The sequence below is a fragment of the Gossypium raimondii genome, chromosome 5, assembly GCF_025698545.1.
Source record: "Gossypium raimondii isolate GPD5lz chromosome 5, ASM2569854v1, whole genome shotgun sequence".
Taxonomy (NCBI): Eukaryota; Viridiplantae; Streptophyta; class Magnoliopsida; order Malvales; family Malvaceae; genus Gossypium; species Gossypium raimondii.
The window spans coordinates 4843313-4865682 of NC_068569.1; the positions used below are offsets into that span (position 1 = coordinate 4843313).

The window sequence follows — 22370 nt, forward strand, 5'->3', positions numbered from 1 at the left end:
TAAAGTACCAATCAGACTCAATAATAAAATTATCAAAGCCTTTCTTTAGCTAATTCGATCACCATTTGATTGCATGAACCTTCGCCATGTTTAAGATGGTCGCCCCCTCAAGCCTTTAGGTGCATCTGCCCAAGATCTGCCCATCACAGTTGCGCACCACTATGGCTATGCCTATTTCTTGTCCTCGCGTAGTTGACGTCACATTTGTTAAATTTTACCTCTTGGTCTCTCTTAATTGTTGAGGCAAGATTGGTATCTAGCCAAGTTATCTAGGCAGAAATTGTCAACTGCCGCAAAATGGTGGTGAGCGCTTGTCATTCAATACCTCGTTGTTGGGGATGTTCTATAAAATCTCGTAAAAGCTTCTTGCTACATAATGCACATAATTGATGCGTTCTTAATATATAAACTTTATGTTAGTACTCGTATATTGTTAGTGAAATATTTTAACAAGTAAATTTTAAAGACTCTTATATGCCTATTTTTTAGTACATAATTTTTTGTTTTGTTATAATTTTTTCTAAATAATACAAATACAGTTATTAATAAAAACAAAATATGACTTAATAAAATAGTTTGTCAGTGTTGAGCTGCTGCTCAATTATACGTTAAGTTGCAACTAAAGGGACAACTAATAGAGAAAAACCAAAGATTGACATACAAATTGGTTACACAATTCGAAACCTCTTCCTACGACTTCGAGGACTTAATCAAAGAACAATTCATTAATAATTAATAGTATAATGCGTGATTTAAGTTCATCTCATTCACCAAATTGTGACAATACATGATTTAAGTTCATCTCATTCACCAAATTGTGACATCACTCCTATAGATTCATTTTGGTTCACTTTTCAATAAGATTATCAAATACATTAAACAACATGATTATTTCTTATATGCAATTTCACATTTCGTTTCAACCTTATTCATGCACTAGCTGAAAACATATTGTTTCGATCAATATGACCAGAATTGGTTAGAACGAACAAATTCAGTTGGTACATGCTCGAGTTTTTATTGGAGCAAAAAGAGAGTTAAATATTTTAATTTATTATTGAAACGGTATGCAAAGCTCGATAACAATCAAACCACTGTGAAATTGACTATCTCGACAACAAATACACATAATAATAAATTATAATAAAAATCAACATTACAAAAATATAATCGAATTAATAACAAGAATCTATCAAACCAAACTAGAAAAACTGTAGAGAGAAATCTGAAATTTATTCCAAAGAAATTACAATCTGCTTTTAATTAAGATCAAAGGTAAAGACGTTTTATTGTTATATCTCGTTTTCGGATAATATAATTTTTGTTGTTACATCAAATGAAGAACGTGTCAAACCGCGTTCTAAGTTAAAGCCTCCCCTATTTGGCCGCCGGCAGATATTAACGTTATACCTTTCGTTTCCTTTCTGTATAAACATATGGATACCAAATACGTATTCTTATTTCATACTATAATAGTGAGTTATCATACGCTTAAAAAGAGAAAAAAAAGAAAAGAAGATAACCCATTTTAAGTACATATTTTATCCAATCCAATCCAATCCAATCCGACCTAACCTAGACTAATTTAATTCAATTCCTTATCTTGTTATGTAGTTTTCTTTTCCTTCTTTCACCCTTCTCTCTACAACTAAAATCCAAAAAAGCTTTGCTTTCTCTCTTAAAGAAGTGATTTTATGGAAGTAATGGAGGCCACATGAATACCCTTCCTTTGTTGTCTCTCTGCAATTAAGTTTACTTCTTCATTTTATCCTTTGCGTCTTTCCTTTGATTCCACTGTACCCCTTTTTTTTTTGGGGGGGAGGGGGGTGTTCCCTCTTAATATCTAAAAGGAATCTGGAAAACGGTAACGAAGAGGGGAGGGTTGAAGTAGTGGGTTTTCGGAAAGAAATGGAGGTTGTCGTGGGTCCCACGTTCGGCATGGAGGCCACTGCATCGGCGGCCGCCGCCGTGTATGTTAGAGAGCGGTCGGAGGAGAAGGTAGGGTCGTCTTGCTTTTTTCTCAAGGAGGAAGCTGTTGGGGCGCCGAATCTGGGGTCACCGGATGTGTTCTCGGAGAGTTCGTCCTCGATTGGGTCACCGGGAGACAGCGAGGATGAAGAGGAAGAGGAAGACGGCGTCGTTTCATCTGGAACAAGTGGAGGGTTGGCTTCTTTGGGTTCCCTAGAGGACTCCCTTCCCATCAAGTTAGTACATTTCTCCATTTTCTTGTGTTCGTTAAAAACGTTGTTACCAGTCGCTATGTTAAATTTGTGATTTGAAATTACAATCCTGTAGAAATATAGATGGAATTATGAAGGGAATATCTTTAATTCATTCAAATTGGAAAATTTTTAGTCATTTGTGGTATATATCGTGTTTTAGAATGAAATAAAACACCCAATATTAGAAGGTTTTGGGATAAATGGATCTAATGATTGGTTTTAAACTTTTGGTAGGAGGGGATTATCAAATCACTATGCTGGAAAATCAAAGTCATTTGCTAATCTGTTAGATGTAAGCACAGTAAAAGAGGTGCCAAAAGCAGAGAACCCATTCAACAAAAGGAGAAGGGTATTGCTTGCAAACAAATGGAACAAGTCCAGGAAGTCGTCTTTCTATTCATGGCAAAATCCCAACTCCATGCCGCTCCTTGCTTTGAATGAAGACGATGAAGAAACCCCATCATCATCATCGTCGTCGTCTTCCTCATCATTTTCATCATCATCAAATGACAAACTACCAGTAGCAGCAATAAAACCCAAGTTGCAGCAGCAAAGCAAGCTGAAGGTCACTCTCAAATCGCAGAGTTGTTTTTCTTTAACAGATCTGCAAGTACAAGTTGAACCTCAATAACACCTCCTCTGCCTTTTTAGAAGCATCAGAATATGCTTTAGGATTTTACATTATTATTCCTCCTTTTGTAACCTTTTTCTTCTTTATTTACTCGGAAGAAAAAAGAAAAGAAAAAACTCATGGCTTTTAGCAACTTAATATATAAATAAATAAAAAGTTTTTTACAAATAAAATCTTGCACCAGATTTTATTGATTTACTAATAATATTTATATTTAGACAAAATAAATTTATGTTTGGATATGGATGTATAGATATGTTAATGTGTGGATGCATGTATGATATGTATAGAAGGTTCTTAGATATTCTTTTATGTTGGCGTAATGACAATTGGGTCCTTGTGTGTTCGGAGACCGTAGGCTATTAAATGGGGGCGGTATTGACATTTTTCGTTATCCGTTACCCGACAGGAACCTCAAATCAAATGGATCATTTCAATTTGTAGATGGCATCTAAATTAGGGACAGCACATGAGTGAACCTTGGTCTGGAAAAAGAAATTTAAGTCTGCAAATATAATTTTATGATGTGAGAAATTAATAAGAATAGCTGCAGGTTGAATTTATGAAAAATTTTGAATGTTTCTTATCAGTAAATTATTTAAATATTATTATTCATCGATTATTTGAATATTCTTATTATTATTATCATAAAAAAAAAAAGTAAACAAAATAATGGGAAATGGAGATTACAGGTTAGGTGAGAAGGGTAGTTGTGGTTGCGATATGTGCAAGCGGCGACTATTGATTTAATTAAGGTCGTGGTCTCCCATGTTAAAACCCATCGCATTTTGGTTCATCTATTGCTGAATGCTCGATGGAAACGTACTTGTTTTTCTTTTAAGGACAAGAAAAAATCATGGTTCATTAAACCGAATATCTTTAGAACGTATATACCATTGAACAATGGTCCATCCATATTCATTTCGTATAGATGCCCGTATACACAATATAATTTCCGATGCATCCCCAAGACATTTGGGTCTAATTCATCGTATTCAAACCATGTATTATTCAATATTATTGACTCATTTTAGTTACACATATATACAATAAGCGATATTGCTTATCATTCGTAATCATCACTTGATAAGTAAAGCAAATATATTTAGGTATTTAACGAATTCAAATTATGAGAGCACAAATTAAATTAGCTATTTGTTAACAGTTTTGTTTTCCGACATCCTAGTTTCGTTTTTAGTTACGTATGAAAAATTTAGATACGAAAAAATCTATTAGATATATAATTTAGACACAGGAATGTAATAATTAAGCATGAATTCACTTTATTTATTTTAGTCCCTAATAGCTCCGAATCCAAGATGATTGTAACTTTTGATTTTCTTTATCGAATGAAAAACTGATTCTCCAATAGGGACCTCTAGCTTCTAATATACTATAAAATTTTCTAACAGTTTTCAATTTATTTAATTTAATCCCTAAAGTTTCAGCAAGGTGATTTTGAGCTTATTCCTCTTATTCCCATTACCTTAACAACGTTATAACACATTTTCATCTAAACTGCACATTTTCTCTTACTAATCTATCATGTATTTTATTATGAAAACCTAACTAAACTTTGATAATTTCTCAAACCTACAGTTGGGTCTTGCATACTATTTATCTAAATCTAATAATTCGCTACAAAATAAAGAGGAAGCTTACCAATTTTGACTTTGGAAGCTCACGGCAATGGTGCATGAACCAAGATGATTTTCTTTCCTTTCTTTCTCAAGTATAGACGGTGAAGAAGGGAAGAAATTCAGATGTTTTACTTCGATTCTCTCACCCATTAACCTTGTTTATCATATTAACATTTACTAAAGTCAAATGGAATTCAATGGTAAGGATTAACCTCACCCACTATCAACATTTAATTTATGGATAAATTATATTTAAGGCCATGTCAAATAGCTTGAGAAGTACTTGGCTAATGTTTAAATCAAATCTCCTTATTTATCTCCTCTTGTAATTTAGTCCCTGAGCCATATTTACTAGTTATTTCTATTTAATAATTCGGCCCTAAAAATTAAATTTTTTGACACCTTCGAAATTTGGGTTGTTACACTTGATGTGCTTAGTTTTTTTTTTTTTGGCTTTTCTATTTATTTTTTGTTTTTTCGCTTGAGAGTATTTTTCCGCTCTATTTCGGTGTCTTAAAGAATTTGAGTTATGAATTATCGTCTTTTTTAGAGTGAAATTGACTTAAACAGATTTAAAACTAAATAATCGCCTAGTTGTGTTGTAATTTATACTATTATTTACGTTACAGTAAATTCATACAGTGCTTCTTCTTTTTTATTTGGACAGCAGTATATTTGTACTTTTAACTTAGTACGTCCGACTTTTTGAAGTAAATGAAGATAAAATCTTAATCTCTCAATAATACTTTATGCCTACCCTCCTTGTCTTATTTATTTATTTCCCTATATGTAAATATGATAATTATTGGGGGTAATTATGATTGTCGCCATCGATGGCCGCACCTTTCGCCCATCCTCAACCACAGCTTTAACATTAGGCCTCTTGAGTCAGCCAAAGCCTCCTCCAAAACTGACTCCCCGATTTCTTGGAATAATTAATGATCACGTGCTTATATATGCATTATGTGGTCCGTCCGAGACACGTGGCCATTGGGGATGGCATATGCCTCCATCAGTGTCATTTGGTCACACAAGGACTATCATCCTCGCTACTTCAAAACATAGATATATAAATATTTCTTTACTTAAACTAACAAACTCATGTAAAGAAAACCGGAAATAATTGAAAATTATCTAGTAAAAAGATGAGAATGAAACTGCAACAGTTTGGTTAAAGTGGTGGTACTATCTGATAATCTCTCTTCTCCGTACCATGTTTTATTGAAAGACTGTTTTTGGACGATGGCTGACCTATCTTTTTCTCTCACACTTTTGCTTTAAGCAAAAAGGCTTGTTGGGTTTTTAGGCTAAGGTTATATAGTTTGTTCTATTTAGAATAACAACAATTTTTTGTAATTAATTATCGTTATCTATATGAATCTGCAAAGTGCAAACACGTTTGGGGATTATAAGATTGGACAGTAGCTCTTTGCTGTGGTCAATGTCATGCGTAAGCTGGCATTGGAGCTACTTTACAATATCTATGTACTGAAGATTGGTTTTTCTTGGAGATTTCTCGAATTTCATTTTATGAAATAAGAAACGTGAGACTCTTGTAACTAGAATACATTACTGTTCCAATATTTGGTGGTGCAAACAAGTCTGCAGAATACTAACTAGGGACTAATACACAGGAATTGTGCTGCTGTATTCAAGTATTGGCTTCAAACAACAGTGGGATTATACTGCATCCTTTTCGCGGAAAGCATGCGCAAGCTGTGTCTGGTTGGCGCCCTATTTAGGAAACGGGACGAAAGGGCCCAATATGCCAATACTCAAAAACTCCGCTTGAAGGCCTAAAAGTCTCGAATGTTTGAAAATTCCTCATCAAACAAGAATATTTATGGAATTTCATCCGGTGGTTTTCTTTCTTTCTTTCTTTCTTTACTACATTTCTCTTGGAATTGATTTTAACCAACAGAAGAGAATGTGGAAAGAATATTTATGGAATTTCATCCGGTGGTTTTCTTTCTTTCTTTCTTTCTTTCTTTACTACACTTCTCTTGGCATTGATTTTAACCAACAGAAGAGAATGTGCAAAGAGGATGGTGGACAACAACCGGGTAGGTGTGAGAAATATTGCCGCTTGCCCGTCTTAAGCCGGACCCGGAATCATCTCTGTCAATAGATCATCCTAGGTCAACTTGAAGAAGTACAAGGTTTTCCCAAGTTGGAAACAATTAGTTACGAGCACGCTTTAAGGCTTTTAACTGTAGCAACGGTATCTTTATAGTGCTTTAATTATATGGTTCCTATGGAGAAGACATTGAACTAGAGCACAACACAACATATATAGGGCAGAAGTGATCAGTCAGAAAAGAGAAATAATCACAGGCAGCAACCGATAAAAAGGAACCAAAAAATATCATATGTCCCCAGAAGAAACAACAGAATAGGGATAATACACACACAAAATTAAGGATGATTTAATAGGGAACAATGGTACTAAAGAAAGCTCCGAATTCAATACTATCAATTTAAAGAATCCGCGAAAAGATAATCCTGTTTTAACATCGCCAAAAAGAAGTATCTTTTTTTAACAAATGTTCAATGACCCTTTTTTACTGTAGAAATATGTAACTCCAAATACAACAATGTCCTCTCTTGAAATCGGTTCCATCCCTAGATACAGAGAACACAACAAAAATGAAGGCGGCCATCTTTAAAATGCAGGAAAAGTACCTGCATTTTTAGATCAGTAATAATTTTTTGCATTTCAAAGGAGATTGAGACAGGCAGCAGCTGACAAAAGCGAAAACCAGAATGACTACCAGTATTGGTTAAACAAATGATGTCAACATCCCACAGATCAACCGCCTCCCTTTTGTTTTAGAGTAATCTTATCCCCGAGACTAAGAGCAATACCCTGGGTCTTGCTCCTTATCCTGATGTACCCACTAAGTTTCCCATCTGCTTGTTTCTCAACGCTCAAATTTACCAAGGCATCCTCCCCAAACACACTTTTCGCGTAAAGGTTAGCTGCCAGGAATCCGCACTCATCATCTAGCGCAGATCTGAAACACAATCCAGCCAGCAAAAAGGAATGACACAAAATAGTATTAATTTGTCATGTTACAAGTTGAGCATGATAGTTTCATTAAAGTTGAACAAACTGAAATGCAAATCAATTAAGCACACTGTAGGATTTAAGAATGTGCAATCTAAAACATGGTATGCAGAAAGCATAAAACCATCAGTTCATTTTAAATCCATGTAAAATTCTCAGTAAGGTAAAAACTTACACTGGTGTGAGACACTTCATATTGGTTGACTTGATAATATGATTAAGGAATTCCTTCTCATCTTGGATTACAGTGTTAACAGCAACCTGAATCACAAAACAAGAAGAATGATAGCTCAGTCCTAAGAGAAGCTTATAGATATAAAGAGCAAACAGTACTAGCAATAAGAGGGGAATAAACAGGTAATCAAACGCTATCCAAGGGACATGACCTACATATAAAATTGGGCTAATATATTGCATTCCAATTAGCATACTGAACACATTATATAAAGCATAGTAAGGAATTGATGTTGGCCAGATATCTAAAGGAATCAGGGGCAGTGCTTAGCATGCAAGTTCGTAATAGCAATGGAAATAGTTAAACATGAACCTTGTTTTCCCACTCAAATTCTGCCCACATAGTTCTGAATGCAGCATCGGTACAAACGGCAGGAGAAATATAGTCCATGATATCAATATGAATGTCATTAAGAACAACAACAGTTCTTTCAAGCACATTCGAAGTCTCGTAAACAATGTTGCCAAATATGACTCCGGTCTCAGTTGATGACACCTTGATGTTGGCTTTTATTTGCTTGCTAGATTCAGGGGCTAGGGTATAGTTTTGTGGACGCTCAACGAGTTTCAGATCACCCATAGTTGCCAACTCCAAACACAAATTCTGAAGGGTTTCCTTGGTCCTATTGATAACTGTTATATCAAGAACAATATCATAGTGGTGCACAGTGACATAGGCTTCAGCATATACTGGATCGCTAAATCCAGTAAGTTGAAGAATGCGGTTGAGCTTATTTGCGTCATCATTATCGTTGACAAACTCTCCAGTTGCACGTTTTAAATCATCTTGAACCTCATCCTCCAACTCCAGCTGGCTCATACCCTGGAAGTCAGCAACAGAGAATTTCAAGTACAAGTACATAAATTCATGACAAAATCCAAGAAAGAATCAACAATACGAGTCAATAACCAAAAGAGGTGCGAAAACAAAGAAGATCAAGCAGAAAATTCTAGCAAAACAAACAAAATAGAAGCTTAAGAAAAAGCATATATGACCAGATATGGTACAATCAACTTGGCATAAACCAAAGATGAGAAACCATGCTCATAAGATAATGACAATAAAAAGGCTCTCACCTTCCTACTCTTCAAATGGTAGAAATCAATAAGGTCATCTGGTTGTGCATGAGAAACCTGAGCCTTTGCCTTCAATTCCTCGGTTTCTCGCAACTGTTTCTCCGAAAGCATTTTTACAAAACTCTGGCGGCAAGATTGCAACCATATTTTCCTGATGCCATCACCAGTATCACACAACAATCTTATGCACAGAACAATCCTATCATTAGAATCATTATCAATTGGGTGTGGAAGAACAGGTGATTGTCCTAATTGCAGCATAGAGACAAAGATCAGCAATGCCTGTGTGGTTGCTTTGTTAACTTCAACTTTTGATGGCTGTACCTCCTGTAACCTCAGAACAAGTTTAGTCAAAGTGCACGCAACAACTGCCCCAAGGAAAAAGTCGCCTGTGAGGAGAAGAGATCTGAGATTCCCGGAAGCCAATGATCCCTGAACAACGGTAGGAGCAGAGAAAGCAGTTTCAGAGGCAGCACTCTGGGTTGCGTAAGTACCGTCAGCAAGAACAGCTGGTCTCCTTGAGGAGACAGTAATCGAGTTTGCCTGTGGAGTTTTCTTAGAAGCATCAGTAGCTTCCCCTTCCTCAGAAACGGAGTAGAAAGGTAGCTCTCCGAGGCACTGCTTTATGGTTGCCATCCCACTCTCAACTTCGGATAGAGACAGGCAATACTCTCCAATGATCCAAAGGGCACAGGAGCAAACCCGTGCAGCTCGGATCTGATAGAATGTATCCAATAGCCTTGTTATAATGGAGACCCTAAGTTTAGGGTTAGTCTCAATTATTTCTCGAACAAAAACCACAACATCAATGGCTGAAGCAACATTACTGTCACCCAAGAAATCCATAAGAAGATGCACAACTGTGCTTGCAACTTCTGGGAACTTAATTGCACAGGAATGAATAGCTTGAATGAGCATTTGTCTGTATTCTCCATTCTTTTCAAGCTCTCCACTTTGAGTCTTCATAACTTCCTTCTTCAACATGAGAACAACCTCATTGATGTTTCGAGGAGTTATTAACTCAAGAACAATATCAAGCGTCTTCCTCCGGATGTCAAGATTTGGACTTGAAAGTGCCCGAAGTACATCCATGATCAGATCAACCATAATATCTCTATGAGAAGACTTGAGCTCATTCAGCCGATCTAGTACAATAAGCTTCACATTGTTGTCACTTTGAGAAAGAAGAAGCTGACAGTAAGTGTTGGCAGCAGCTCTAATAGCAGTGGGAGCAGATGACAGAGAAACAAGAGTGCCAGCACACTCATAAATAACTGCAGTTGATGGGGCATTTAATAAAGATATAATAATCTTAATATACTTCCCTTTCTCGGCACGATTTGTTCTGCAAACCTTTCGGATCAGCTCTAACACAACCATCTGAAGCAATTCACCCCATTCAGAAACCCTATCAACATGGGTCAAGAGGTAATTAACAGCTCGATCTTGTGCACAAGTAAATAGCATAAGGAATGCATTCCGCTTGGCAGATGCATCCTGCTCCGTTGAAAGGACCTTCTCGATCATTTCAGGTGCATCAACCAAGAGCTGCTCACCCTGTGGAAGCTTGTATATCGACATGACAGCTAATATAGCATTCCTCCTAATAAATGGGTGCCGATGCTCCAGGTTTTGCAAAACTGAAGGGATCAGTGGCTCAATAATCTCTGTCTCATTCAAGCGACAAAGAAACCTCAAGGTCACGCCACGAATATATTCATTTGGATGTTGAAGATTGTTCCTCAAATTTTGGCATATCAATATCATTTCAGGTAATACCCTCCCTTTTGTATCAGTTTTCTCAATTATCTCCAAGTACAGAAGCAAAAGCTTTTGCACCGTGTGGTCCTCTGAAGGCAAAACATATCTGACAATGGTGATAAAGAGTTGGGGGAGAGTTTCACCATTCAACAAAAGCATAATTGCTTTCTTCATGGCATCAATCTTTGCAGGAACATCGTTTCCTTCAAGTGCTTCTTTAATCTCATTAGCAATTGCAGGTGTGCCTTTGTCAAAGTGAATAAGAAGAGTACAGGACTTCTCCATTTCTAGCTAGTTTTCTGGTAATATAAATGAAAATTAAAAAAATGCAAACAATAAACAAAAAAAAAAGTAGAACATGAGGATTCTCAAAGCTGGGACCCAGATAAAGACATATTGGTGCAAAGTATTCATCTATGAAATGACAATTTTAAAATTGCGCTTACAAATCATTAAGAATGTCTTAAATTAGGTAGTTTTGAAAGAGAGATCCATTTTGAACAAAGAGGAATGATTACTTCAAAGTTCATAAGCTAGGTTAAAAATTGAAATGATTAATCAGCTGTATGACCATCCCAAAGTGAATGTTAATGGTAATGATATATCATTACCAGAGAATTTCATCTTTCAAAGAAAAAAAATTACTAAAGAATTGGCAGACAGATCTTGTATAAACAATAACAATCACTAATTAATGTTACATTTTAGGGGAAAATCTGCCTGAATCTCACGCAAAAAGCTTTATTACAAACATACTTTTTAATTGCTTGTTCATGCTAAACGGGCTATCAAACTAAGGCATTCCTAATTCACATCAAAGTATTGTATCTACAACTCTAGGAAAATCCACCTTATGCTGGAATCGAAGTAGATCTAAATAAAGAAATTGGTTATCCCGGCTTAATTATTAACAGAAAATCACTATCTGCCCGTTGGGTAAGAAAAAGGTAAGATCTATTTGTTTTCGTCTTTTTAATTCCAACATTAGCACTGAATTCACCAATTAAAATAAAAACATAACGAATTTAACATAAAAAAAATACACTATCACCGAGTAAGCGCAACGAAGCAAAAAAGCATAATAGGTAAATCAGATTCAAATCCAAAGCACGGTTCTATTCTTAGCTTATAGTTATTAGTGGAGGATTCAAGCAATTCATCAAATCGATAAGACGAAACCAACAAAACCTAAATCGAACCATTCCAACTTCGAGAAAAAAAAATCTGGGTTCGGGTCACCCAAAAAACCGTGAACAAAAGAAGATAATAACGAGAAAAAATGCCGCGAAACCAAGTACAAAGTAAATCAATAGATCTGGAAAATTGGTAAGAGTGAGAGAAAGAAATGGAACCTTGAGCGATCAGATCATCCGAGAAGAGAGACCGGTTGTGAAGCAGATTTTTGCTTGACAGGGAGGAGATTTGAGGAAATTTGAGAATTCAAAATAAGGTATTCGTGGTTTTTTGTTTTTAAATTTGAGGGGAAATGAAGAAGTCAGAAGCTCTCAGTCTCAGATCTAAAGATCATCATCATTTGCAACTCTGTGAGCTTATAAACGAGAGGAAAGGATTATCGTTTTTACTTTATTTTTAGCACTGTAATTTCTATTTACCTTTTCTAGGCGTCGATTTTATGAAAATTAAATTCTCACATTTTTAAATGAATATAATTACTATTTAAATTAAACATTCGAGGGATACAGTTTTATTAAAATAAATGATGCAATTTAATTATTTTTATTAATAAATTATAAAATAAGGAGTAATTAAGTTTTATTAAAATAAATGATGCAATTTAAGTTTTCTAGTAGTGGAAATTGAGTAATTAAGAACGTAAACAAATTCGTCAATAAACACTAATAAAATAAATGCAAATGTGAAAAATATGATAATGGAAGCCTATACTTGGTTGAATTAAAATAATATTTACAAAAAGAATTCAAAAATTTTAACATAATTTAGAAAACCTAATACTTAGTCCAAAATTTTGAAGAAAAACTAAAAAAAATTCTTTAAAAGATTATAAGAAAAATAAAAAATGCAAATTAAAAAAAGTTTTATAGAATCTATTTGAATAGAGATTTTTAAATTTTGGTTCAATTTAAAATACTATCAATTATAATTGCGTTGGATAAGTAATTAATTTATAAAAATTTAACGAGTTAAAAAATAATTATAAAAGAAGAATAACAATGCTAACAATAATTAGTATAAAATAAAAAAAATGTATAAATATTTATGAAATTTGTATTTTTTAAATTTTGTTTTTGTAACTTTTACAATATTATACAATACTGATAATTTTTTTACTTGTAAAATTCTATGAATTCATGATTGAGAAAAAATATATTCATCAACACCATGTGATGACTTGATGGTTAAGAGTGATCATTGCCTCAGCACCATGTGTGGCCCAAGTTTGAGATGCACGAGTTGTGTTTGTTGTTTGAGTTTTGCTTATTATTATAATTTACCAAACAAATTATTTCACAGATATATTTTTTTATTATTTTCACGCTTTTAAAGTTAAATAGCTAACATCATATATAATTTGTGGGGTGTGCCTCATATTTACGAAACGACGTCGTGACGAATATTACGATGTGGCGACAACGCAACAGGCGACATCCTAACGAGAAGAAAACGATGTAGCGACGTGACAATATGTTTTCAAATTCAAACGGATTTTTTTCTCCTAGTTAAACTCTGTTATTTATTCTCTAATTAGAGATAAATTTGTACTAATTTTAAGAGAACTCTATGATAATTAGTGCTTTATTTTCGGGGTATGTGTTTGTATGTTTAATACATTTAAGTTTATTTTCTCCATATTATACTATTGTTTGTTTACTCATTAGTGAAAAACTAAAGCCTCTTTTGATCATGTTTTTTATCTTATTTGAAGGACTTTTAATCTAAAATATTTGTATTCGTTCTTCTCCATATTTATTATCTTGTTTATACGAATTCATCCTCAACATATTAACTATATTGTTTGGTTAATTTCTTATTCGGACATTTTCTAACAGAACATGAATTAAATTGTTGTTCTAATTTGTTTCACAGTTTACCCCCCAATCAACCCATACGGAAATTGGACGGAGTATACCACTCAAAACTATTATGGTATAACCAATCTTTTAATGGTACAACATTTATAAAAAAATTATTTAAAAAGATAAAAAAAAAAAGAAGTTGGATGAAAATATAAAAAGAATTCGTACATAAATTTATATTTTCATCCAAGATTAAATTTGTAAAAATCAGCGTTGGAAAATATCACCTCTTCTGACTGGAAAATCTCACTTTTTTTTGGGTCAATAAAATGCTGTCAACCAAAATAAACGCAAGGACACTTTCTAAATGGTGATTGGATTAGGTTGATACGGGCTATAGGGATGTGGGCCGAAGCAAGGCCAGGGGTTAAATGTGAACCTCCATCAAAATGGTGAAATGGGCCCTGGGAAACCTACTTCTGTTGGTGTTTCCTATGTTTGCTATGGGCAAAATGCCAAAAATGCTAACACCAAGTCACCAACCCATTGAATATCAATCAAATTGCAGCGCTCCATTTTCCACTTCAAAAAGATTCCCGTCAAAATTAAACAGAAAAGAAACGGAAAGTCAAAATAGATTTTATGATCGATCACTTTGATTGCTTTTGAAACTAAACTTGTCCTGCAAATTGTAATTAAATGAATAGAGGAACCCTTTTCTATTATCAAAACTTTACATGTACAAGCGAAGATGGAAAGAGATAGGTAAAGAGAAGAGGGGAGATCGGGGAGGATGATAACAAGCAAAACTTGAAATCAATGAACAACCAAGCGCCTGGCGCAAAAGCTGCAGTAGTACCTCCTTTTGGTCTTAAAATACAAAGGCAAAAAGCAGAACCTCCACTGGCTTTCAACATCCATGGCTTGCACCATCCCACCGCAGTAGGGACAGGCTCCTGGTGCCGGCTGCCTCGATATCACCCTTTCATCCTCATCACATACGAACACCAAGCACATCTTTGATTCTCTCTTTCTTTTCTAATTTATTGTTTTGAATTTGCTTGCTCTAATAAGACGAAGAAGAGTTCTTGTGAATAGTCTCTCTTTAAAATCAGCCAGAAAGAAGATTGTTTGTCAAAAGCCTTTTGCTAAGATATTTATAGACGGCAATTCGGTAATTGCATAGTTTGGATCTGGAAAAGTATAGGTTAGTCTGGAAGGGAAGAAGAATAGCTAGAGTAAGAAGAATTGTGCTTAAAGCGTGTGAGCCTCAGCCTGGCCCTCGAAGCTTCCAATGACAGTCTTATCTCTTAAGAATAGAGAATTTTAGTGCGTGATAATGTCATCAAATTTCAACTAAACGCGTTAAATTCCAATATCTAAATGCCGCTTTTATTGTTTCTTACCTCTCTTGCTCGCGTAAATTGACCCGGCAGCAATGGCTATGCTATCCGAATTAAAACCTGAAGAAATAGCATCAGGCCGAGGCTATAGCTATGTAAAGTGCACTTGCAAAGAACCACCCAAGACCAATCAGCACTCCAACTAATTGCCCGTGCGTACCATTTCTGGAGCCCAGTTAAATTAATGGACCTGGCACCATTCTTTTAACCAGTTTTTTATGGTTTTGTTGTCGGTGATGAACCTAGGTAGTTTGGGAAACAACGGTGCTGGCCGCGGGGTATATTAAAATGATTCATTGTAAAATAAGCAAATTCCACTCCCACTAAGATAACTTAAATACCAACTTAAGTTTGTTTTTGGTAAAAAAAAAAAAAAAACTTTTATGTACCACAAATCAAACATGAATGAAGTATTTATTAAAAAAAACAGTGGAAATGTTGAGTTCGCTGCTGGGGGAGTGTTAAGGGATTATTATGGTTAATGGCATCTTGGGTTTAACACGAGGTTGGAATTTTGTTTTGTTTTCAATGCTGAGCTATGATGTATATTAGATGACTTAATTGTTTTTTATAATAGGCGTTGATAAAGTATCAAGACAGATAGTATGGAGATTCTTCAAGCCATTCAGCACTTATCAGACGTATTCAGTAGATTTTGTCGAAAATGGCTCAATGAGAAATAATTCATAATACTAGAAAAGAGAATATAAAAGCTGATCGTATCATAAAGTTATCTTTAACCTAAATGAGAGTCTGCAACTGTTTGCAGAGAATTTGTTGAATATAGTAGCTTAATGTGATTATTGTGTTGCTTTTCATTTCTTCACAAAAAGAAAAAAAGGATAAGTATATAATCTTCATGGGTATACCCTTTCATATTGCTGGAGTAGTTATTAGTTACTTTTGATTAAATACAAAGCTATTTTTACTGTCTTCTGCAATTTAAACGTATTTTAAGGTTTCGAATCATAATAGAAAAAGACAAACATGCGTCTTCCTCTGTCATCTGCACTGTTGTGTTAGACATTATATTATTTTAATTATCCAGACAACTGAGGGTTGTCTTTTGATCAGTTATTTTAGGTCGAAGAGATGGTTGGTTGTCTTCGGATCATGGGATGTTTTAAGCAGTCCAGTTCAACATATTATCAACCTTTAAACCGATGCGGTTGCTTTTTCCACATTCACAACTGATTCACATGGTTTCACGTGTCAATCAAAAAGGCCTTTTGCAGCTAAAGTATTTCAGTGGCAGTCTCTTCAATTTGCCATGTGCTTTGGTATTTGACATTTACTTACGATGTTCATCTTGTATGACATTCTTTTGCCTGATGATGAAAGATGTTGGTTGAACTTATCATTAGCTCACAATGATTAGAATTTAGAAGTCTTTATGTTAGTTAAAAGTCAAAACCAATCCTCTATTCCATATTCCAACGCATGTTATACACCTCAAATCTATTGCAACTTGCTTTTCCTATCATGTGACATGATTCCTTAAATACATGTTATGTTATTGTTCACACAAATCTACCATGCAAGTATATATACATATATAACTTATGATCTCCAATCAACTTACTCATCAAATGAAAAGCCTTTCTAACTCAAATCTATAGAGATGAGAACCAAGTTTTCACGTGGTCTACTAGGAGGCTTCCTTCTCCTTTCTTCGCTCGTTTCATTATCTTTATCATACTCAGCCGACGATGTTTCTTCCAGACGGTTGCTTAAAGCAACTTCTAATAGGGGAATTCAACAGTATCTGATACCTCACAACAAGTTAAGAGCAGAGCGTGGGCTCCCTCCTCTCAAATGGAGCAAAAAACTGGCAAATTATGCTTCCTGGTGGGCACATAAGAGACAAGGAGATTGTCGCCTGATTCATTCGAATAGCAATTACGGGGAGAACCTCTTCTGGGGCAGCGGCAGTGATTGGAAACCGAGGGATGCAGTGACAGCTTGGGCAGCAGAGAAAAGGAACTACAACCGTAAAACTAATAGTTGCAGAAAAAATAAAGAGTGCCTGCATTATACTCAAATAATATGGAGAAATAGCTTGAAGGTTGGATGTGCCAAAGTCGTGTGCAGAACCGGCGATACATTAGTCTCGTGTAACTATGATCCCCATGGTAATGTGATGGGGCAGAAGCCTTTCTAAGTTGAAATGGTTTTGGCTGGAACTCGAGCAAGCATTAAAACATAGATAAAATTATCGTGCTCGACGGCCACCGCAACACAAACTTGTGGATGTGCGCTAGCCGTATAGACTATAAATTGAGACCTAATCCTTCTTGTCATTCATTGTTAATAATATATTACATATGCTGTAATTTATTCGTTCAAGTTTTTTTTTTGGCTGTCAATAATATATCTTCATTGTTATTAGAAAACCGGAGGAAGAACAATATAATCTCAGCAAGTAACAATTCCATTAGAAGTCCATACTTTTTACTTAATCCAATGTATCCAGAGAATCCCAAAACCTTGTAACATTGATTATAAACACCTCGTCATAAGAAACTAGCAAGATCCGACATCAAGCAAAGCTTTCAAACACCATCTTCGACAAAAGAAACCCATCACACAGATACATTTCAAATACCAAAATCAACTTAAAGCTTTTAAAGACAAAGATTTACGCTAAACGCCTGGCAACTACAAGGATAGAGAAGCCATAGAAGCTTTGCAGCATGCCGGGTCAGTTGCAAACAAAAGTTGGTGACAGGATCAGCAAACTATTTTGCGCACGTGCTGCAATGGATCTTCCTCTTCTTCCAGAAAAAGACGGGCAAAAAGCAAAGCTTCCAATGAGTCTTTATATTCATAGCTTGGAGCATCCCTCCACAGTAGGGACAGGCCCCTGGTTGAGGTTGCCTATATCTGATCCTCACATCTTTTTCCCACACAAACACCCAACACATCCTCTGCATCGTTTGCTTACGAGACGATATTTTTTTGATATTGTTAGACATCTTCTTCTTTTCTTCACTGCCTTGAATTGAACGATGGTATTGTTTAGATCTTGATGATCTCAGCTGGTTGGTCTACTAAATCCTACCATATATTACTGGTTTAGGACCCGGAAGGCTATAATGGAGGGCAACTTTTTAGAGACGAGATGGCATTGCCGCATTGGAGCTTTCTGTAAAGTGCGTCTCAGTCTGTATATTGAACAGGGAGATATTGATTGACAAATAACCACATAGCTGGATGCTTTTTTCTAGGTAACTTGCCTTTTTCAGTCCAATTATATTTCCATTATTTGGTCAAAGACAGAACTGTAGGTAATGAGTTGGTCATGAAATTGCAGGGAAGGAAAGATACTCTAATTGGTACTTAAAATGGAAGTGGCTCTTTTTCAAAATTAACTAAAAAAATATTTAATTACGAAAATGACCCAAGACCAAAATCTTACAAGAAAGAACCGTTTTTTCTGCTGTTCACCGGTGCCATCATTTCCAGTGGGGGCACTCTAAATCTTCTTTTTTTTGGTGGTCGACACCAATATCTATATTTTTCTTTCGCCAGACTGTCTGGCGACATAATATTAAACTCAAATCGATATCGATACGAAACAGAAAGTGTGGATACTTAGGTTTACTTTTGATAATTTTTTAGCTTTAGTAATGGTGAAAAAACCCTTAAAATTCAAAAACAAAATTCTGGAAAAACAAAATGTTTTCTTCTCTCAAATTTTCATTTAAAAAAAATCCTATTCCCAGATTTCCATCGTCTTCGATTTTCATCACCATTACCATATCAGCTTCATGTCTCTCTTAACTCACCACCACCATCATCATCTCAAAAGATAACCATCATCCACGCCAAAATAATTTCATCTCAAAACTCAGATTTAGTTTCTTCTTCTATTTATTTATTGCTATATATATATTTGCTATTTTTGGGCTATGGTTTCCTAGTTCGGTGGGGTTTTATTGGTTATGGGTATAGATTATTAATAGTGGTGTTGGATTATAGATGATGAAGATTGAGGTGCAGAAGATGGTGGTAGTGGGGTTCAGGGAGGGAGGTGGTGTGGAAGCTTTGATGAGGAGGGTTAAAGGGCACTGAAGAATATGGGTTTTTTAAAGACTACGAAAAATTTGTTCTTTTTGTTTTACATTTTCTTAAATTTGAGGTTCTATTTTTTTAGTAAAAAACAAAATATTATTGGATTAAGTATCGATATCTTATAGAAGTTATATCAAGATATTGATCTTGGCAGCAGAAAGAAAAATACATACTGGTGCCTAGTTTCGTTAGAGATAATGGCAGCACAAAAAATTAACTCTTTTGGAGTGTCATAATGAGAATGGTGACACCGGCAAAAATTGTAAAACAGGTTATTTTCTTACAAAATTTTGATCTGAGCTTTTGAGTCGGTTTTTGAAGAGAATTCTGAAGGAAGTGAAATGGAGCAGTCCTTTTGAGTTTTTAAGCAGTGAAATGGAGCACTCCGTTTTGCTTTGTTTGAATCGTAGTACCATCTAGCTTGGCTGCACCCTGCAGCATTTATTTTACGATGCTTGTCTGTCAGACAGAGATGTCATCCAATAAAGGCCAGTATTGATGATTTCTGAAGGATCTGCTGCCAAATTGAACTCGAAGATCCTGCAATCAAATGGCAGACTAGTTTCAACAGCTTGGGTGTTGGAATTCAACAATCAATTAACAACAAAAGCAGAACTTGAATAGAGAAAAACCGAAATTTCCAAAAAGATCAAATTCAATCGAAGAATATATCAAACCAGTTGTTTTGCAGACCTCTTGGTTTTGATTCTCGACATTCCAAAACCATAGCTTTCTCCTCTTAAATACTACAGAAGGCTTGATTATAGTAAATCAAAATCGATCATAGATTTAGCCTTGAACAATTTTGTTCATAGTTCATAAAGGGAAGGGAAGGAACCTTCTTCTCTCGAATTGTGAAAAAAGATAATAAATAATTCACTAAAATAAATATATTCTTTCATAATAAATACAAAATCCCAAACACTTGGATCTGTCACTGCATAAAATAAAAGGATTTATAAACCAGCTCTTATATTCCTCCGTGAACATGAACTAGAACAATTTACATGTAAAAAGTGTAAAACTCCACTGCCTTACAGTTATAGGTAGCATTTTGTATGAAAGAGGGATTTCTAGGCATAAAGCACTTGGCAACTCAAAGGGGAGAAGTCGTGGAAACCCTTTGGGGCAGCCACCACCTCCCACTTCGCTATAAACTCCGCGTTTTGTCCCTCGATTGGTGTCCCTATTGCCACGTTTAGCCCACTTGACACCACGTAGATTCTCCCTTCCACTCCACTCACAGCGAATGGCCTCTGCATTGCCTCACGTGGGAATTTATCACCACCTACGTACTGCCACGCGTCACGATCAGGAACATATACCTTCATCGGGCAATCACCGTATTCTGAAATTACAAACAGCCTGTCGCCCACAACCACACTCACCCCGGTCCAACCTTCTTTCATCCCGTCCTTCATCTCCTGCCACGTGTCATTCTCCAGGTCGTAAATACTTCCTCTTGGCGAAAACAGGAAAGGCCACGTCCACCCCTCTGTCACGTACAACTTGCTCCCCACCACAGCCGAATCATACCTGGCCAATCCCACGCGCATTTTAGCAACGTGTTCCCACGTGTCCTTCCGTGTATCATAGCACTCTACAGAGGTGATGGAATCATTATACTCGGCCCCACTTCCACCGACGGCAATGATCTTGCCATTAACATTCCCCGCAGCGAAGAACGACCGTGGGGTCACCATGGGAGACGCTATGGACCATTGATTTGTGGATGTAGTGTAGACGACCGTTGTGTTGATGGAAGTTTGTGTGTCTGAACGCATACCACCTAAAACGTAGAGCTGGCCTTGACGTGGAATCGAAGTACAAGCAAACCCTGGTGGGAACACAGACTTGGGACAAGGCATGGGAGGTAATATAAACCAACGGCCTGATCGCGGGTCAAAAGCTTGCCATTGTATCCTGGCCGTTGAGTTATGAAAAGCGAAAACGAACAGATAAGGCAGAGAAAGCGATAAGGATCTCCTGGAGAGAAGGAAGCCAGGGTTGGTTATGGTCCTGTTCCATGAGCAACATACTGAACGTGCCAACGATTGGTATGGATATGGAAGATGAAGAAGACAAAGCTCTGCGATCTCGTCGGGTAGCCCTGGAATCAACGGCTCCGATTTCTTGTGATATTCTTGATCACGGTCGTTTTGTTGCTTGCCCGAGGAAGACTTGGAAACAGCCATAAAATCTTTGAACCTCTTGGCGTAGACTAGAGCTAATAAGCAGAAGAGAAGTCGAGGAATTTGGTTAGACCATGGTCACTCCATATCTATATATATATAGACACAAGCACATAGAGAGAGAGAGAGAGAGAGAGAGAGAGAGAGAGAGAGAATTTTTACATAAAAAGGAAGCGTAATTAGAGGGAAAGTGTTGACTGTACGTAGCTAATTTTACAGAGCGAACTTGTCAAGCTGTTTGGAGTTGTACTATTTTGTTGGTTCCCTCTTTACCATATTTGTGGAAGAAAAAGAAAATAAAGGGGAGATTTTGATTCGTTTCGGTTGGTTTGTGTGTCTGTTGAGTGGTTGGCTTCTGGAAACCGGAATATTAGGAGAAGCGTAGCCAAAATCCAGCAAATCCGAAAACCAAAAGACCAGTTGGATTAAACAAAACAAAAAGAATTACTAAACTTGAAAATTTTCACACGAATGACGTAACCTACACTAGGAGACGAGCATATGCCGCCGGCGGGTAACCGGAGCTTTGACGAAATTCAATTATCCTGTGCGTTGCCTAATATAATATAATAAAGATAGAGATGTAGGAGCTGAATTTTAAACCTTTGAACCAAGAGGAAATTAGAAAGAACTTGGATATTTCTCTACAGTGTATGTGGTAGTCTGTCGATGGATAGGAAGGTGCCGTTTTAATTTGGGTGTTAAAGAAATAAAGGCCACGTGTCATCCAATCCCTTGAAAACAGCTATCAACAATAATAACACCCTTCAATCACTACGTAGAAGTAGAGTTGAAGAATATCGGTTGGTATACTTCGGGATTTGTCTAAATCGAATCATATTAACGTAATAGGTACATAATTGCTGTGGGTTTAAGCTAATTTATATTAGCCAAAAAGAAAATTGATTTAATTAATCAAATCAAGTTACTTCTTACAGTAAATTTGGTGGTGTTAGGTGAGATTGGGTGATTGATTAATTAAATAATCCCTTCAATGAATCTGTGTCTACATACAATTTCAACTTTAGCTGCTTTTTCATTTCGAATTCGCCTGCACTGCTATGCTACGGCTA

The 22370-nt window shown here is 36.0% G+C and overlaps 5 protein-coding genes across 6 annotated transcripts; 2 read left to right on the forward strand and 3 right to left on the reverse strand.

Moving 5' to 3' along the window:
• Nucleotides 1-1569: 1569 nt before the first annotated feature.
• LOC105770400 (protein OXIDATIVE STRESS 3 LIKE 4) lies at nucleotides 1570-3026 on the forward strand. The gene is made up of 2 exons (XM_012591595.2): nucleotides 1570-2204; nucleotides 2457-3026. The coding sequence occupies exons 1-2, from the start codon at nucleotides 1909-1911 to the stop codon at nucleotides 2851-2853; spliced, it is 693 nt and encodes a 230-aa protein (XP_012447049.1). The 5' UTR covers nucleotides 1570-1908; the 3' UTR covers nucleotides 2854-3026.
• Nucleotides 3027-6936: 3910 nt separating this feature from the next.
• On the reverse strand, nucleotides 6937-12167 carry LOC105768865 (coatomer subunit beta-1). Its single transcript, XM_012589090.2, has 5 exons — nucleotides 11985-12167; nucleotides 8872-10931; nucleotides 8108-8617; nucleotides 7736-7821; nucleotides 6937-7507 (listed from the first exon to the last, which is right to left on the reverse strand). The coding sequence occupies exons 2-5, from the start codon at nucleotides 10915-10917 to the stop codon at nucleotides 7303-7305; spliced, it is 2847 nt and encodes a 948-aa protein (XP_012444544.1). The 5' UTR covers nucleotides 10918-10931; nucleotides 11985-12167; the 3' UTR covers nucleotides 6937-7302.
• Nucleotides 12168-14323: 2156 nt separating this feature from the next.
• LOC105771229 (uncharacterized) lies at nucleotides 14324-14945 on the reverse strand. The gene has a single exon (XM_012592637.2). The coding sequence runs from the start codon at nucleotides 14643-14645 to the stop codon at nucleotides 14445-14447; it is 201 nt and encodes a 66-aa protein (XP_012448091.1). The 5' UTR covers nucleotides 14646-14945; the 3' UTR covers nucleotides 14324-14444.
• A 1682-nt stretch (nucleotides 14946-16627) lies between these two features.
• LOC105769306 (pathogenesis-related protein PRB1-3) lies at nucleotides 16628-18195 on the forward strand. The gene has a single exon (XM_012589843.2). It carries the CDS (start codon nucleotides 16653-16655, stop codon nucleotides 17190-17192), a length of 540 nt encoding a protein of 179 aa, XP_012445297.1. The 5' UTR covers nucleotides 16628-16652; the 3' UTR covers nucleotides 17193-18195.
• A 1865-nt stretch (nucleotides 18196-20060) lies between these two features.
• LOC105769305 (F-box protein AFR) lies at nucleotides 20061-22039 on the reverse strand. 2 transcript variants are annotated; one of them, XM_052631010.1, is made up of 2 exons: nucleotides 21901-22039; nucleotides 20061-21332 (listed from the first exon to the last, which is right to left on the reverse strand). In XM_052631010.1, exons 1-2 carry the CDS (start codon nucleotides 22022-22024, stop codon nucleotides 20179-20181), a joined length of 1278 nt encoding a protein of 425 aa, XP_052486970.1. In that variant the 5' UTR covers nucleotides 22025-22039; the 3' UTR covers nucleotides 20061-20178. The 2 variants fall into 2 exon arrangements, with proteins under 2 accessions (XP_052486970.1, XP_012445296.1); XM_012589842.2 differs by lacking the exon at nucleotides 21901-22039 and adding an exon at nucleotides 21460-21891.
• Between the last annotated feature and the right edge of the window lie 331 nt (nucleotides 22040-22370).

Bases quoted from the DNA above. Each gene is read 5' to 3' on its own strand.
- LOC105770400 (XM_012591595.2), top strand. From the start codon at position 1,909: ATGGAGGTTGTCGTGGGTCCCACGTTCGGCATGGAGGCCACTGCATCG. The intron at 2,205-2,456 runs GTTAGTACATTT...AACTTTTGGTAG, and splicing joins GAGGACTCCCTTCCCATCAA to GAGGGGATTATCAAATCACT.
- LOC105768865 (XM_012589090.2), bottom strand. From the start codon at position 10,917: ATGGAGAAGTCCTGTACTCTTCTTATTCACTTTGACAAAGGCACACCT. The intron at 8,618-8,871 runs GTGAGAGCCTTT...GCTGACTTCCAG, and splicing joins ACCATTTGAAGAGTAGGAAG to GGTATGAGCCAGCTGGAGTT. The intron at 7,822-8,107 runs GTTCATGTTTAA...TTTGTGATTCAG, and splicing joins AATTTGAGTGGGAAAACAAG to GTTGCTGTTAACACTGTAAT.
- LOC105771229 (XM_012592637.2), bottom strand. From the start codon at position 14,645: ATGTGCTTGGTGTTCGTATGTGATGAGGATGAAAGGGTGATATCGAGG.
- LOC105769306 (XM_012589843.2), top strand. From the start codon at position 16,653: ATGAGAACCAAGTTTTCACGTGGTCTACTAGGAGGCTTCCTTCTCCTT.
- LOC105769305 (XM_052631010.1), bottom strand. From the start codon at position 22,024: ATGACACGTGGCCTTTATTTCTTTAACACCCAAATTAAAACGGCACCT. The intron at 21,333-21,900 runs GTTTAAAATTCA...TCTGCTTATTAG, and splicing joins AATTTCCTCTTGGTTCAAAG to CTCTAGTCTACGCCAAGAGG.